Source organism: Sminthopsis crassicaudata, chromosome 3 (genome assembly GCF_048593235.1).
Source record: "Sminthopsis crassicaudata isolate SCR6 chromosome 3, ASM4859323v1, whole genome shotgun sequence".
NCBI lineage: Eukaryota > Metazoa > Chordata > Mammalia > Dasyuromorphia > Dasyuridae > Sminthopsis > Sminthopsis crassicaudata.
This window is the reverse complement of record NC_133619.1, coordinates 353,669,565-353,687,568: the sequence shown is the minus strand read 5'-3', so window position 1 is coordinate 353,687,568 and position 18,004 is coordinate 353,669,565. Positions and strand designations below refer to the sequence as shown.

At 37.7% G+C, this 18,004-nt stretch overlaps 2 protein-coding genes across 4 annotated transcripts in view; one reads left to right on the top strand and one right to left on the bottom strand.

Annotated features, from left to right (window-relative positions):
- MAP3K2 (mitogen-activated protein kinase kinase kinase 2) overlaps positions 1 to 3,775 on the bottom strand; it is a 94,483-nt gene extending 90,708 nt beyond the window's left edge. The window contains exon 1 of one of the 2 annotated variants that reach the window (XM_074301724.1): positions 3,639 to 3,775. The gene's annotated coding sequence lies outside the window, so the exon portion shown is untranslated. Of the gene's footprint in view, positions 1 to 3,376; positions 3,460 to 3,638 lie in introns of those variants that run through there. The other variant, XM_074301725.1, reaches the window with a different exon arrangement.
- Positions 3,776 to 6,888: 3,113 nt separating this feature from the next.
- PROC (protein C, inactivator of coagulation factors Va and VIIIa) overlaps positions 6,889 to 18,004 on the top strand; it is a 76,642-nt gene continuing 65,526 nt past the window's right edge. Inside the window, exons 1-3 of one of the 2 annotated variants that reach the window (XM_074301726.1) lie at positions 6,889 to 7,050; positions 8,125 to 8,353; positions 11,024 to 11,103. In XM_074301726.1, coding sequence (XP_074157827.1) covers positions 8,336 to 8,353; positions 11,024 to 11,103 — 98 coding nt within the window. In that variant the 5' untranslated portion in view covers positions 6,889 to 7,050; positions 8,125 to 8,335. The remainder of the gene's footprint in view (positions 7,051 to 8,124; positions 8,354 to 11,023; positions 11,104 to 18,004) is intronic. The other variant, XM_074301728.1, reaches the window with a different exon arrangement.

Below are 18,004 nucleotides of genomic sequence, written 5' to 3'. Positions count from 1 at the left end.
AATTTGTATCTCAGTAGAGACAATGCATTTATTTATCTGTTTATTGTTTCTAATACCATAGTTAAATAACTGCCAATGAGGTCCTAATACTCTTTACCTAAGAAGCAATTGCAGTATTGAATAAAATAACAAGTATTTCAGCAGCTTTCTAAGATCACTAAAGGTAACCCCTACATAATACCATGTTATAACTATTAGCTCCTTTTAAGTCTAAGGGCAAAATAATGGTACCCAAAGTCTACTTCCTGACTTTTTTTTTCAATTGTAAGGATATTTTTTGGGAGGCAACTGAGGTTAAGTGACTTGTCTAGGGTCACAGAACTATTAAGTGTCTTGAGACTACATTTGAACTCAGATCCTCCTGATTTTGGCAGTTTATTTTAGCTGAAAAGTTTTAATCCAGTCAACAATTGCTCCAACTATCCAATTAGGAAAATTACTACTATCTAGAAAAGCTCTCTGTCTAATCTTACATTTATCTCTAGTTATTTCTTGTCTTTATAGTAGAAGAAAAATTCAGTTTTCAGGAAACATTTGGGTAACAAAACAACAGATTATATTATAGTATCTTGGACAGACATCTGGACAGGAGGTTGGTAAAAAGGCTTGTTTTGTCTTAGGACTTCCCTCAGACTGGATCCTCCTCTCTGAGATAGATGCCCATAGAGTCTAAAACTCTTCTAGATAACACTCCTCTGACACAACAGTTCAGTCCTCCCTTTGGTCAAAGTTTGTTTCAGCTTCTCAAACCCAGAGTTCAATATCTCTCCTTCCTTTCCCTCGTTTACCGCCCCCCCCCATTCTTCAATAGTTCTCCCTTCCATATAACTCCAGTCACTCATAACAACAGTTTTGAATGCTTAAAAATGGTACACTAGTCTTGTTCACTCAGTTCTGATTATAATTCACAAACAATGTATTCTCATCTAATTGAGATAGATGCCCATAGAGTCTAAAACTCTTCTAGATAACACTCCTCTGACACAACAGTTCAGTCCTCCCTTTGGTCAAAGTTTGTTTCAGCTTCTCAAACCCAGAGTTCAATATCTCTCCTTCCTTTCCCTCGTTTACCGCCCCCCCCCATTCTTCAATAGTTCTCCCTTCCATATAACTCCAGTCACTCATAACAACAGTTTTGAATGCTTAAAAATGGTACACTAGTCTTGTTCACTCAGTTCTGATTATAATTCACAAACAATGTATTCTCATCTAATTAAGGTACCAGAGCCAAATGAAGTAGTTTCAACATCGTCTTTACAGTTTCTTCAAGGAACACAGACAATCAATCATATTACTAATCACAATACTGGTAAACTTTCCCATTAGAACACATCTCTAATTTTATAACGTAAAAGAAAATAAAATTTGTCTTATTGAGAGCTGTTAACAAAATCTGATTAACTCAGAGTGAGACACACAAAAAGTATAAGACTTTTCCCCTGCTCTTTCTAGTTGAGGAGATAAGTTATATATACAAGCATTAAACAATTTAAGAGGTTAAGTAATAATACAGGTCAAAAAGCAATACATGATTAATTGCTATGAGCTACAGAGACAATATTTGTCCCAAATGAGTTCAGAGGGCATCCAAGAGCAAATGATACATTTTGTAGTAAATATTTAACATTCTTAGACAATAAAAGAAAGGATTATTTGGCATTTGTTTTCTTTTTTTTCCTTTTTTTTTGGTTTGTTCTTTGTAAACTCAACTCATACAAAACTATCTTGCTTTACATTGGAGATGTGTTCTTTAAAAAAAAAATTGCATGTAAAGTGTTTTTCCTCTAAATCAGATATTTTAAATACATTAATGATAAAGCAAGAACTAATCTTTTTTTTTTAAATAAATAATGACATTAGTGAATTAATTATACTTTATGTAAATTTTGATTCTTTTGGCTTGAATAAAGCAAGACATTCCTAACCATAGATTATGGCTATCTCCCCTTGAAAAATAGGGCAAATATGACAAAATAATATAAGTACAAAAATGAAAAGTTTATAAAGCTTCCCAAAAAACTAAGTTGGATCTATTTGTAGATGCTTATTTTAGGACAAACCTCTACATAGATCATAACTATATAATCATTAGACCAATGTCTACATGAATCCAACAAATGAATTCACACTTTTATAAAGAAAAAATCAATCTGTGAATCACTTCAAAATCCCTTTAATTCTATAATCTTTTCCCTCAGTTTGTCAAGCTATCATACGAAAGTTCTAAGCACAGTTGTAGGCATTTACTAATGTTCAAGAATATTACAGACATAAAAAATGAATTTCACAAATATGGTAACTTTGTATTTTTCTTAAACTAGTGCAAAGAAATACGTGTGTACAGCAAATCTGTTATGAAAGTTTAAAAAAATCATTAATTTTTAGAAATATCTGTCTGTCTTTAATAACTTTTTGAATATAGTATACATTTTATCCCTCACTGCAGAGGAATGAACATTCAATTTCCTAAAGGTGAATGGAATGTAACTTCCTATGATTTCTTAAATTAAATGTTCAAAGAATTCAGAAACATCACATGAAACAAGGAGATGTTAAGACTTGAAAATTAGTTTAAGTGTGCAGTCACTGCCACTTATCTAACAATAAAATTATCAAACTTCAAAGTCTATTACATGCTTGAAAAGTCAACTCCAGAATGAACATAATAGCATTTTATATCTCTTCATAATACAAAAGTGTAAACAGGCATTTCCCCCCCAAAACAAAAAAGCAACTGGAAAAAAATTTACCTTCAAATATTATGAAAATCTAAAGTTTAAAAAAACAACAACAAGGAATTCCTTGGCCAAGCTGAGAAACTCATGGAAAAAGCTAGAGTCCAAGAGAGTGCAGTAATTATTTGTATTTAGAACCCAGCCCAAAGAGGGAACTGTTTAGCTCACACCTTCAACACACTTCTCTTACAAAATCTAGATATAGCTGCAAGATGCCAGTAAATATTTCCTTTGAAATACAATGAAAATAAACTTTAAATTGAAGAGTACTAAAGAAACGTGATACTTTTTACTCAAGCACTTTGGGGGCTAGGTAATGCTTCTCAACTTTCCCAGACACTGTTCCTAACCACAGTTTTCTAAAACTTACAGATTGCTCATTTCCAGAATTCCTCTATCTCATCAATCCACTTTTCTTAAAAAAAAAGGCGGGCCCCTGATACAAAATCAATAAGCTCACAAGAGGTCCAACCCGTATTCTTAAAGCCTGTCTTCCTAATAGGACCGAATCAGTGTAAAGCCAGAACCGAGTTAGCGATGTACAGGCCCAGCAATGCTACCAACAAGCGCTTTCCTTATCCCAGCCTGTGACAGTCCCAAGAGTTGACAAGGCCCCCAACTACACACAACAGCGGGTTTACCGGCAACAGCCCCGACCCCGGACAGTCTTCCTGAAGCCGAGGCCTCCGTGGAGTTCCATCCCTGCTCTTCAGTGACCCTAACACCCGTACCTCCATCTTCCTCCAGGCAGCGGCCCAGCTGCCACATGTATGCTCCCTCCCCTCCTGCTTCAAGCCCAGCCCTTTACCCTTGCACTGGAATCACCACCACACGCGTGCGCGCGCGCACACACGCGCGTACACACACACACACACACACACACACACACACACACACATATACCTGGCTCCAAGGGCTGGAGGGGGCGGGGGACCGTCACCAGCCAGATCGAGACGTCCGTGCCTGGTTAGTAGATCTCAGGATGGCCTTTCCTAGTGCTCCACGGGCCCAAGGCGGGGGCCTCCGCGGTCCTCCGAGGGGGCTGGGCTGGGGGGCGCCCCCACTTTCGGCCCAACCCACCCCCCCTCCCCCTTCACGGCCTGTCACCGCTCCCCCCCGGGGGCTGGGGGGGAGGGAAGGAAGCGTGGACCCGGACGCGGGGGAAAGTGGAGGGACCCCCGAGAGAGAGGGTGAAGAGTCGAGGCGGCAGGTCCGGGGTCGGAGGATCGAGTCAGTCACGCAGCTGGGGACCGGCGAGGGCCAGGCCCGTCCCTCACATGGGAGCTCCCGGCGGCGAGGAAAGGGCAGCGCGCCGTCCTCCTCCGCGGAGGCCGGCTGCGGTCGGCGGGGGCCCGGCTGGCCGCTGGGGAAGGAGAAAAAGGGGAAGCGCCGGGGCCTGGCGCTCCAGGCTCAGCAACGACCGAGAAGCCGGGGCTGGCGGCGGCGACCAAAGCTCCTCACCAGTCGGGATTGAGGGAGGAGGGGAGAGGAGGAGTCGGAGTCGTCTTCGTCGTCGTCGTCGTCGTCTACTCCTTCGGCTGCCAAGCCAAGCCACCCCACCCCCGCCTGCCGGAGCGGCCAAACCGCTTGCCTAAGCCGCCGTCGCCGACGGCAGCCCTGCCGCCACTACACACGCACCCGTGACGTAGAGCACCGCGCGCGGGAGGCGTCACCAAACCCTGCTCCCTGGTTCCTTCTCCACGTGCGCGCCGCCTTGGGCTCACGCGCGCGCGCGCGCTCCACCTTCGTACTGGGGGAATGCGGGCTAGAGGGAATGGGGTAGGAGAGGGGAAAGGCCGAAAGAGGCGAAGAAACCCCGGGCGCGCGCTCGTTCTCTGTGAAGCGCTCTCGTGGCCGTGCTAGCCTTGTATGTTACGGGAAGAAGGCCACTTGCGCCTGCGCAGTGGAAGTACTGGCTTGGGGAACTCCGGTGTGTCTTACCTCTTCTCGTCTTGACTTAGCGCGGCCTGAGGTGCTGGGTCTGAGCTGGTTCTATGGGGGGGCTCACGGTTCCCGGTCTCGAATCCCAGCTCCTTCCAGTTCGGCCGTGACTTCAGAGACTGAAACCTGGAGTTAATAATTACCCCCTCCTCTCCCCCAGGAGAGGCTGGAGTAACTGACCGCCGAGAAGAAGGTCAAACTAGGAGCGAGTTTGTTTTTTTAATGTTGTTTTGTTTTACTGGAATCCCTAGCTACGTCTGGGCGAAAAGAGGGACTCCGAAGAACAGTAATTCTGGCTTTAAAGCCCCTCCTCTTGTTTTACAGATGAGGAAACTGAGGCCAGTGCCCGCGCCACCGCCTCACACGAGAACGGAAGTGCAGCCCAAGGGCCTGTCCACCAACTATTAGCAAGCAAAAAGAAAGTCATTTAGCCTTCTATGTTTGAGCCAACAGCGCTGACATTTTAAAAAATATTTTGGAAATGGCAAGAAGTACATAAGGGATTATTAATAACCTAATTTACATAGGCTCTTTCCCTACGTCACTAACTTAGTCTCTTCTTAGAATGTAAGAGCCTTGAGAGTAGGGGATGTTTCCTCTTTGATTTTCAATCTCCAGCGCCCGGTCGGCCATTGGTGTGAGACACAGGAGGCTCGACCCGAGGTTTCATTGATAGAGGAAATTTCCCCCATTCGTGCAGAGCTATACACCTGCTCTGAAAAGTATAGTCTTAGACTTGCCTGAGCACCGAAAGAAAGCTAAAGTGTCTTATGCAGGGGCCTTCAGCCGCTGTTTGTTTCTGGCAAGGCTGGAACTGGCTCCTAATCATTATACAGCATTGCCTCTCAAACTTGTCATAACATTCCTAAGGCACAGTTGTGGGCAGCTAGGTGGTCCGGGGGATAGAACACCGGGTCTGGGGTCAGGCATCTGAATTCAAAGTCATCCCCAGATAGAACACCGGGTCTGGGGTCAGGGATCTGAATTCAAAGTCATCCCCAGATAGAACACCGGGTCTGGGGTCAGGGATCTGAATTCAAAGTCATCCCCAGATAGAACACCGGGTCTGGGGTCAGGGATCTGAATTCAAAGTCATCCCCAGATAGAACACCGGGTCTGGGGTCAGGCATCTGAATTCAAAGTCATCCCCAGACATTTACCAAATGTGTGACCCTAGGCATCAATTAGCCCCAATGCCTCAGTTCCTCAACTGTAGCCAGAGAAGGAAAGGACAAACTAGTATTTTTGCCAAGAGAACCCTAAATGAGGTCATGAAAGGAAGACAACAAATGTACAATTAATGGAGCTTGTAGTGGCTTTCGAGCCATAGTAGTAGAAAAACTACTAACCCTTAGAACTCCTAGAACTTTTGTGGAAGCACTAATCTAACCTCCTAATTTGAGTGGCAGTTGAAGAAAGTCTTACCATCTTGTTTTAGCCTATTCAGTTTCTCAGAGACTGAGTATATGAAGATTTGTGACCGTATGATGTTACTGGAAGAATGCTTGTGTTTAGGATGTGTTGGAGGAAACAGTTTAGGATCTCCAAAGTACTATGCAATTTCCCAGATGCAATCTTACCCAGCATCTTCCTCCTAAGTCTAGACCCAATTAATCAATTTTTTCTTTGTGGGACTCTGTAGTCCCCACCACATGTATTTGTATATTTTTAGTATATCTGTGTTCCCATAGTTGTTCCAACATTGTTGCCATTGACTACAGCCAAGTCCTGATTAATGAAAATAGTGAATCCTATGAAAAGGTCACATTTTAAAAGTTCAGATAAAATAGAAATACATATTTCTATTTACCTGAAACCAATTAAGATATTTTCTATAATTATAACTTATAGTAGTATAAATTAGAATAACCATTTCACAAGTGGGTTTCATTATCTACACTTATCTGCACTTAGTTGTACTTCAGAAAGGTACCCTGTGAGCCTGCCTTAGAATTAGGAAACTATGAGTTTAAATCCTTCCTTTGACACATTTCTAGCTATGTAACAATGGGCAAGTCACTTAACCTTTCAATACTTCTGGGTAACTTATTAATGGACATACACAGATGAAAAACAAAGTAATTCATGAACAGGCCATTTAACTGCATGTAATAGTCTGGACAACAGGGACTATTAAAAACTTTGGTTTTTCCTTTATGGATCTATTGGGCCAATCCCTTTTCTAATCCCATCAGTGTTAGTGCTATACTCCAGTGGTGGAAAACTCAAATAGAGACTGATCTCCACTGGTCTCTACATATAAATTTAGAAAACCTCAAATTAACAGTATATGTGTTATATTGTTGGAGAAGGGAATAACAAACTGCTACAGTATTGTTTGCCAAGAAAACTCCAAATGGGGTTACAGAGTCAGGTAAGATCAAAATGACTGAAGAACAATGTTTTGTTATATTTTTATTTTGTTAAATATTTTCCAATTATATTTTAATCTTGTTGGGACTGCACTCAAAAGTTTGTAAACTGTGAGTTTGACACTTTTGTCCTCCTCCACTCTTCCCTCAAAGTGATCTTCTATCACTTTGTATTTTATATATGTATATTTACATATATAATATATGTGTGCATATATGTATATACATATGTGTGTACATACATTTGTAGATAGACAGATAGATACAATTTCTGTGTCTGTTGTTTTTCTTGTTTAGAAAATAAGCTCTTTCAGGACAAGAACATTTATTTCATCTTAATATTCCCATCACCTAGAACAGTGTCTTGACAGAAGAACTTAATATGCTCTTTGAATTGATTTGAATTAATAGTGTATTTAATTGAATATGCCTATAATGTTAAGGATCTTTTATAGACACAAGAGCCTGTGTCACTACCATTTTTAAAAGCACAGTATATGTATAGCATATAATCCCTCCTAAATATAGAATGGCAGGTCCTCAGGGAATGCTAAAAATCAAAGAAAGAAGGTGAGTCTACACTAGCATAGGATTATATGTGTAGATTTATTAGGATTTATCTGGTTAAGTGGAGTTTAGGGAGTCTAATCACAAGACTGGCTCTTAGCAAGAGAACTGAATAGTGTATCCTTGCACCTACTCTTAAACCAGGTCAAATATTATATAGAAACAGAACAAAGAAGATTTAGTGTCAGGAATGGCCTAGGATCACATGCAAGTTTTCCCATGGGATAGGTGGAGCTTCTTTTGTTATTTACATTTATTTACTCAGGGCAGCTTACATTAACGTTCTCACACTTAGGCTCCCATGGACTGCTCATTGTAGTTAGTACAAGGTCTTCTGCAAACAGGAGCATTTATCTGTTGGACTCCATCATGTAGAGGGAAGTCCTCTTCCATTTGGACACTTCACAAGACACCTTTCATTTGTAAGCTATGTCCCAGAGTCCATCCTGAGGGCTCTTTGATCTCTTCTAGGCTCTTGAGTTTTTCCCAGTCTCCTCCATCTTTTCCAGGCTTTTCAGTTTCTTTGAGAGCTTCTGGCTTCCAAATGGTACGACTGAAGCTACTGAACAGCAACTGGGGGGAAAAACTTTGGGACCTGCTTTCCACATTAATGAAACAGCCATCAGAAGTTAGATTGAATCTAAAAACCACATCTCCAAGACAAATATTTAAAAGAATAGATAAATATAATTCTATTCCAGTTTCTATGAGTGCCAGAAGATGGAAGAAGTATGTGAGGTATGTGAGTAAGAACCTCAGTATAAAGGGAAATTCCTCATTATGGAACTAGAGGGCAGAGGTGAAAATGGAATGCTCTAGTAGTAGTACACCTGGAAGTAGAATTGATGAGGATGGAGGTGGTAATTGTTCATCCTCTGTTCTCAGAAGGACTAATGATATCAAGAAGGTGATGTCTTGACCACTTATGAATTGGATTTGGATAGAGCCTGGTAAAAGAATAAGTCTCACTATTCCAGATTCATTGACGTCCAATAGCAAGATAAAAGTCAAGATGATTGGTGATGGTCTGGAATGCAGTGGATGACTGGCCTTTCTAAATTAGGATCTTTCCCAGACCTCAGAGGATGGAGGAAAGGATTGGAGAAAAATTGTGAGCTGTGACTTTAGAGCAGTGGTTCTCAAATTTTTGTCCACTTTCTTTTTTTTTTTTTTCCCCCTTTTTTGTCCTTTGTACCTAATCTGTTCCACTGATCTACCGGTCTATTTCTTAGCCAATACCAAATGGTTTTGGTGACTGCTGTTATATAATATAGTATTTTTGTCCACTTTCAAATTTTTGTCCTCAATATCTTTATACTATTAAAATTAAGATTCTGTTCAAAGAGTTTTTGTTTGTGATGGGTTATATTTATAGATATTTACCATATTAAACATAAAAACTAATTTTGAATTTGTAGACCCTCAGAAAGAATTTCAAAGACCCCAGGGGATTCTCTAGACCACACTTTGAGAACCACTGCTCTAGAGGCTATTGGACTGTAATTGGTAAGGTAGCACTGTTACTGGGGAAATAGTGTGGTGTATTAGAAAGGATGTTAAACACATTATCAAGCTTTGGAGAAAAGCGGGAATTATCCACATGGAGATTACATGATTTAAGGATCATTTGGGTCTATTTTAAAAATTCTAGTTATGCTTATCTACCTAGCACATTCGCAGATATACTTTTACTTTGGTCATTTGTGTTTAATGAAAGCAAACTAAAATTTAATATTAGCCTAGACAAGATATAATTAGGGAGATAAATGTATTGTTTTTTAAAAATGTTCAATACAGATTTATTGATCACTGTCTACATGAAAAATATCACAGAGAATACAAAGAATAAGACATTATCTCTACGCCCATAGAATAGAGATTAATAAGGGACAAGGGGAAGTGGGAACAACTAAAAACTTCTTGATCATTTTTATAGACACTGACATAAATTTTTCTGAAATGGGGAATTGGAACTACAACCCTAATAGAAAATTATTTCTGTACTTCAGTTGTCTTATGTTGATGACTTCTTACTATGAATAGTATTGAGCTCATATCATACTTTTTTTTTGTTTTTGCTTTTGAAAAATAATTTCTTTTAATTACCTAAAATCTGACTTCTCTCTTCCTCTCCAATCCCTACTCTGCAATTGAGAGTACAAGAAAAGCAACACCCATTGCAAACACATATAGTCAATCAAAACAATTTTATATCTAAAAAGAAAATTGTTTCATTATGTACTTTGAGACCTTCACCTTTTTATCAGGAGTTGGGCAGCATGTTTCATCAATCCTCTGGAATTCTGTTGTTTATTACATTGCTGAGAGTTCTGCACAAAAGTATTCCATTAAGTTTGTAACTTGTTCATCAATTCTTTAGTCATATTCCCAATTTCTGACACTTCACAAAGAGCTTTTTTATTTTTTATTTTTATTATTTATGTAATATTTATAAAAATATAAATATGTTTGTATGTACTTAGAATTTGCTTACTTAGATCTGGTCTCTCCTTTTATCTACCACCTGATTCTCCTTCCTTCCTTCTTCCCTTTCTCTCCAATTTCCCCCTTGAAAGAAATATACTTTTCAAACTATGTGTGTGTTTTCTCTTGAGCAATTCAGATGAGAGAGAAGTTCAAGAATCAGCTGCTTCCTCCCTGGGTTCCTTCTTATTTGTTTAGAATTCTACTTGTATATGAGTCATATAAGATGACTTTCTCTAACTTTCCTTTCCTTCAGTATATTCATCTTCTTTCTTTCCATTCTTTTCTAAGATCATCAAACAACAGAAACACGCCAAGGTCTTATTTAATTTTATTCCTTCTTTGACTCCTGTTGATGTTTTTGTTGTTTGTTTTTATTTTGTTTTTTGTTGTTTGTTTTTTTGCTCAGGTAATTGGGGTTAAGTGACACAGCTAGGAAGTGTTAGGCATCTGAGGCAAAATTTAAATTCGGATTCTCCTGACTTCAGGGCTGGTGCTCTATCTACTACACCAACTAGCTGTCCCTCCTGTTGATGTTTGAATTCAAAAGAGACACTTATCATTCCCTCATAATTTAATGTTATCATTTTAAGTCATTTATTTAAATTCATTTATTCCCTTATCATTTTTCATTCACTTTTATCTTTTTATGTTTTTTTCACTTCTGTGTTTTAATTTCAACCTTTCTACCCAGCTCTGGTCTTTTCATCAAGAATGCTTAGAAATGCTCTATTTTGTTAAAAAAAAAATTAATAGCATCATATTCAGTTTTGCTGGGTAATTTGTTTTTGGCTATAAGCCTAATCCTTTTTTGCTTTCTGGAATATTTCAAAGTCTCCAGTCCTGAGTGGTGGTTGTTAAATTATGTATGATCCAGACTGTGATTCCTCAGTACTTTAATTCTTTCTTTTTGGTTGCTTGCAGCATTTTTTCTTTGACCTGAAAACTCTGGATTTTGACTATGATGCTCCTAGGAGTTTCCATTTTGGAGTTCTTTTCAGCAGGTGATCAATGAATTCTTTTTATTTCTACTTTTTTCTCTGGTTCTAGAGATCTGGACAGTTTTAATATTTCTTGAAATAGCATGCCTACTGTATGCCAAAATAATTTTTAAAGGTAAAGGATCTATATAAAATATTTATAGCATTTATTATCTCAGGGCAAAGAATTGAAAATTGAGGGGCTACCCATCACTTGGAAAATGTCTGAATAAATTATGGTATGTGGTTATGATGAAATATTACTGTGCTTTAAAAAATGATGAGCAGGAAGTTCATAGAAAGAGCTAGAAAGACTTCCATGAGTTCAAGCAAAGTAAAATGTACTATTTACAAAGTAATAGCAATAAATAAGATGATCAGCTGTGAATGATTGGTTATTCTCAGCAATACAATGATCCATGACTATTATGAAAGACTTTTGATGAAAAATCTTATCCATACCCAGAGAAAGAACTGATTGTGTCTGAATACAGATTGAAGCATTTTTTAAACTTTATTTTTCTTGAGGTTCTTTTGGGGGGAGGGGCAGTGGGAGAATATATTTTCTTTCACAACATGACTTGTATGGAAATATTTTGCATAACTTCACATGAGCCTACTTAATTGGGGTGAGGAAGAGAGAAAATCTGGAACTCAAAGTGTTAGAAACAAATGTTTAAAAATTCTTTTACATGTAACTGGGGAAAATTTTTATTTTTTTAAAAATAGTATGCCTAGGGTCTTTTTTTTTTTATTATAATGTTCAAGTATAGTGGTTCTTAATTTTTTTCTCCTCAATATGGTTTGCAGATCAATTGTTTTTGCTATGGGCCTGGGGTGCTCCTGAGCTTGGAACCTCCTTTTGCTTTGCTAGCAAGGGACTCTGAAATGTTTGCATATTGCCCTAGAACATCAAGGGTCCTCAGACATCTCTGTCTTTTTATGCTGAATTAGGCTGGACAAATAACTTGCTGTAATTTTTTCCCCTGGATTTCTCTCTCAGAATTTAGTTTACTGTGTTTTCTAAATTTTTAAATATGAATTTTGTGACCACTATTTCAACACAACCTATATTTTCTGGCTTTCAAGGTATAAAACAAAAATCATCTCTTTGGTCTTACCTTTCTCTGCTTGTAGTGCTAAGGGGTGACTCTAGTTTTAGAGAGATTGCGGTTCTGTTTACTTGAAGCCAAGGGTGTGGTTATTTTTAAGCTATCTATCTTTGAAATTACATTGCATGTAGGATCTCAGTGATATGAGTCCATCAGTGCAAATCCCAACCCATCTGTCTTTTCCTGCTCCCATTCTTCATTAGACCTTTCAATGTGCTAGAAACCTTCCTTTAGAACTTTTTTTACATTCTATGGGTACATGCTTTTTACATGTTATTCAGGCTGTCCATCAGGCTGTCCAAGTAATAAATAATACTTTAAAATATTTTTAAAGATATTTATCTATCTATGTATATGTATTTAAGTTGATAAATAATTTTCACTAAGCATATCTCATAATTAGACCAGCTTTCCTGCATTGTATCATTTAAATCTTTACTTCCAACAGTTGTTTCTTATTTATCTAGGTCTTTTCCCTGACATGTGTCCAAATGGTAAAATTGTGTATGCTTCATTTCTTTCTCTTTTAATTTTGCTGAGGTAATTGGGGTTAAGTGACTCACCCAGGATCATACAGCTAGGAAGTGTTAAGTGTCTGAGGACAAAATTTGAATTCAGGTCCTCCTGACTTTGAGGCTGGTGCTCTGTCTAACTGCCCTTTTCTCCTACAATATTATCTTTTTTTTTTGTTCTCTTAATTGGATAGTTAAGTGTCCTGGTTCTAATTCTCAACTTTCTGCCAATATCTTGCTGTGTTTGATTTCAGACTTTCATCTTTCTTCACTTCACTTTCCTCCTCTATGAAATAAACTGGGTGACCTCTGAAGCCCTTTCCAACTCTCTCTTCCTTTTCCTTCTAGGAGTATAGGTTTGTAGTATATAGATTTGGAAGATTCTCTACAGAGATCCTCTTTCAGATTCTTAAATTTACCAACCATTTGCTAGTCCTTCCTCATAAAAGTACAGAGAAGTAGTAAGTCACGTTAATTATTTCTATTTTACATGTTGGGGGAACAAAATTACTAACAGATTAAATAGCTGTCTTAAAATGTTACAATAATCAGTGATAAGATCATGTTTGGAACTCAAAACCCACTAATTTCTCTCTTTATCTATGCCGTTTCCACCCTTACTTCCAATTGACCAGGTTTAAATGCCCTTAATTGTCCTACTCCTCTGGGACTTCCTATTTTACAAATACCAACTGTAACTATCAACTAAGAAGTGACTTAGCTTCAGCCATTTGCCTTCTTAAACCCATGTTTCTCCATTCCAGATATGAATAACAAACATGATTAAACCAACTGCTTTGGAGGACTCTAAAATCCACTTAGAAACACTTTGCAATAACTCAGTTAACACAGTGAACACAGTTCCTGTTCTCCTGTCCTGCCTCCCTTTCCCCCACCAAACCTACAAATTAGTCATGCTTAATTGCATATATAATTTTGTCCCCTTTTAATCTAATGTAATGTGATTCTGTAACTCATCTTTATAAGTAAAATTGAAAGAATTGTAGCCACTCATCAATCTTACTGCATGATTTCTTTGGTTATGTTCTACTAGTTAGTTATTTTGCAAGTCCAGTTTCCTAATTGGAATTTGAATAGAAGGGCAGTAATGATTCTATCACTGTCCCTGATAATTTGTCCCGGTCATTATATGGTGCTTTAAAGTTTACATATATTAATCTCATGCTAACTTCTCAACAATCCTGTGATGTATTGTTATACCCATTGAATTAGCTGGAGAAACTTAAGGTATAGAACTTGACTAGTGTCTGAGATAGTATTTGAACCAAGGACTTCATGACTCCAAATCTAGTATCCTAGTCACTGTACCATCTCATCACCTATCTGTAATTGTAGAAACAGTGAGTGTGGCTGTTCTTTTACCGTGCCTGCTCCCAATGGCTATCATGCTAAGGTCTCTTAAGAGCTCCTGCATTTTATTGGCTAAATAGGGTTTTTTAGGTCCACCTTTCCAGAAGAGAATTTATTAGGAATTTGAGATCCACTATCTATAGTTAGGGTCCACTATCTATAGTTCTGACCTGGTTGTGCCCTAATGTGCATGTACACTAGTCTTTGGCAACAGCAGAGAAGTATGGAGAAAAAAAAATTCAAGAGAGACCTGACCCAGGTTCAGCAAATAATTTGCATCAAAGTGCCTTATATTGTTTAAGCCTCACAACACTGTGAAGAATATATTATAAGTTTTATCATTTCCTGATTATCTGACTGAGGATCACACCGAGGAAACTGACAATCAGACAGGCTGAAAAACTTGTTCATGATCACACAGCCAGGAAGTGTCAGAGGCAGAATAAGAACTCAGATATTTCTGTTGCAAGTCTAGACTTCTGCTACCAGACCACACTCTCTCACCCCCCCCCCCCAAAGCTTATGAAATGGGCACAGTGCCCACAAGAAACTTATAAACAAACTGAGGAGACATGACTAATCCCCAAATGAAACTAAATGAAGAATAATACAAGGTAATATAATAATAACTAAGATAATCAAATGCCAGCACATGTCCTTTGGTGTTTTGTTAAGAGTTCCTTCTTGCAAAGAATAAATTCCATTCTATTTTTACAATATTGACTTCCAACATTCAGTTTTAGGAGAGAGAAAAGAAACCCAAGTTAGCTTTAAAAATTGTTTACAATCTCAGCTTTATTTACAAGTTATTATACATTGCTTATCTAATTAGAAAAGTAAAGATTTAGTAGGTCTGCTACCACCCACTCCTTTGTCTCACCACTTCCTCCAGCCCTAGGCTTATCTTCTCTGCAGTCTTATTTCATTCATTTTCTACCACACTTCTCATAGTTAAACTGTCTGAGAATCTATAAATAGTTCTTGATCCCTGAATTTTTCTAGTTATGGAGTTCCTAATGTCCTTTCATTCATATTTGTTGGAACTTTACCAGAAATATGTAGTACAGAAATTCAGATCAATAAAAGAAATGACAAAAGAAACAATGGTGAAGAGACCAAGAAATGCACTCTGTTTTGTAGCAATGAATTGTATTTTATTTATATATGTTATGTCTTATTACTTGGCAACCAGTTCCCAGCTTCATGTGTTAGGGGAGGGATGAGGGAATTTAATAGCTAGGGTGGGTTTGGATGACTCATCCTTATATACTCTTGCCCTGGAACTAAACTAGGTTAACAGTGCATACATTGTTAAAAGTTACAGGCAGACCATTTTTTTCCTCTAAATTTTGATTATGTTAACATGAAAACCTTTGAAGTGTGTGAGTGAATGAATGTGTGTGTGTGTGTGTCTTTTGTTTATGTTTACTTGTTTTTTAAGGCAATGTGCAACAGTTTAAAATATTTTAATTCAGGTGGGGCTAGCTATAAAACAGCTTTTTTTAGGTGTCCTCTATGAAGGTAGCAGTAGGAATTAAAAAGACTTCTTTGGCAGTCCCTTAAACTTTGCAGAGTCTAGCATGCTAACTGCTATAAAGGTCATTTCCTTGGGCTCTTAGTCTAGTTATGACTTTTTATTAATAAAAATACTGGACTCTTCCCTGGAAAGGATGCAACTCAACTTTGTGCATCAGCCTGTCTATTCATGTTGTGAGCCATTATAATTAAACCCTTTTTAATTCTGAGTCAACTAAGGTTCTAGGAGAAATGTTTCCTGCTATTACAGAATATTAGAATATGATTATTCTATTCTGTTCCTCAAACAATACAGGCATCTCTTATTTTAAGCAACATAATTTCTAACAGGGTAAAAAACCAAGTTGCAAGAGCATAGATGTAGAGTTGGAAGGGACCTGAGAATCCTTCTGGTTTAATGTCCTCATTTTATAAATGTGGGCACAGAGCATTCCTCCTGCCCCTGATTCCAAATTAAATCATTTAGTTTAGCTCACAGATCTACTTAGTGACAGTTTGTTGTTCAGTTATGTGTACTTGTTGTGACTTCATTTAAGGTTTTCTTGGCAGAGATACAGGAGTGGTTTGCTATTTCCTTCTCTTGCTCATTTTACAGATGAGGAAATTGAGGCAAATGGAGTTAAGTGATTTGCCCAGGATAACATAGCTAGTAAATATTGGAGGTCACCTTTGAATCTTCCTGACTCAAAGTACTTTATTAACTCCCATATGAGCTTGGACAAGTTATTTCAACCATTTTGGATCTCAATTTCCTCAACTGTAAAATGAATATAATAAACTAGATGGTCTCTGAGGTTCCTTCCAGCTTTCAATCTATGATGCCTTATAACTATTAAGTTTAAGAGAAGGAAATTAGGATCAAATGTGGCCATTCTTTAGGAGAAAATAGAATTTAAAAAGCAAATTACTTCCAGGAATTTCATGAATCCATTTTATAAATTGTTGTCTGGGGAAAAAATGTATCACCTCTTAGTCTATGTTCAAGTAATGAGATTGTACACTTAGCTTGGATATGAAAATACCATACAATACAATCTATTATTGCCCAGGTTATTCTTTTTTTCAAGTTTTTTATTTTCAAAACATATGCATGGATAAATTTTCAGCATTAGCTCTTGCAAAACTTTGTGTTCCAATTTTTCCCCTCTTCTTCCCACCCCTTTCCCTAGATGGCAAGTAATCCAATATATGTTAAACATGGTAAAATATATGTTAAATTCGATATATGCATATGTATTTATACAATTATCTTGCTGCACAAGAAAAAGCAAATCAAAAAGGGAAAAAATTAGAAAGAAAAAAATGCAAGCAAACAACAAAAAGAGTGAAAATACTATATTGTGATCCACACTCAGTCCCCACAGTCCTTTCTCTGGGTATTGATGGCTCTCTTCATCACAAGATCATTGGAACTGGCCTGAATCATCTCATTGTAGAAAAGAGCCATATCCATCAGAATTGATCATTGTATTATTTTGTTGTTCCTGTGTAAAATGTTCTCCTGCATCTACTCACTTCACTCAGCATCAGTTCATGTAAGTCTCTCAAGGTCTCTCTAAAATCATCTTGATCGTTTCTTATAGAACAATAATATTCCATAACATTCATATACCATAATTTATTTAGCCATTCTCCAATTAATGGGCATCCATTCAATTCCAGTTTCTTGCCACTACAAAAAGGGCTGCCATAAACATTTTTGCACATGTGGGTCCCTTTTCTTCTTTTAAGATTTTTTTTGCTGTCCAACTTATTCTTGAAGATTTTCTGTCCTATGAGAGCTTATTTTGCCCTGGCCTCGCCCTAGAGAACCTAGGGTTGTCACATCCAGGAAGCCTAAAATCTATTGTAAAATACTTTATTGGAAATCTAAAATAAATGTAAGGTGAGAATCAAAAAGACAGCATCTTTTGAAAAATAACTCTATTCCTTACAGCTATGCTAAAAAAAAAAAAAAAAAAACTTATAGAACAAAAAGGACATGTTTCAAAGTATATAGTAATAGAACAAAGGGGAAAAAAAAACCTACCAGAAAACTAGAAGGTAGGATAAGTGCGATAGCAGAAACCTGGATGAAATGTGGGGAGGGAGGGTAAGAAGCTGGCCCTCTATGAGAGATTAGAGATTTTGACCTTTCTCTATACCTCAGCCCTGCTTTCTGTTTTTCTCCATGAGGTTCTTTCCCATTTTACCTTCATGAAAATGTCTCATTCTTTTCCCGTGAATTGCCCTCAGTTCTCTCCCTTGCTTTTTGCCTCACTTATCCATCTTGCTTTGACCTGAATATTTCTTTGAATATATTCTGCTTTTCCAATAATTTTAACTTTTCCATTTTCTTCTGGTTTTGGCCTTCCATTTTTAAAAATTATTTTCTTTTTTTTTCTACTAAATTTA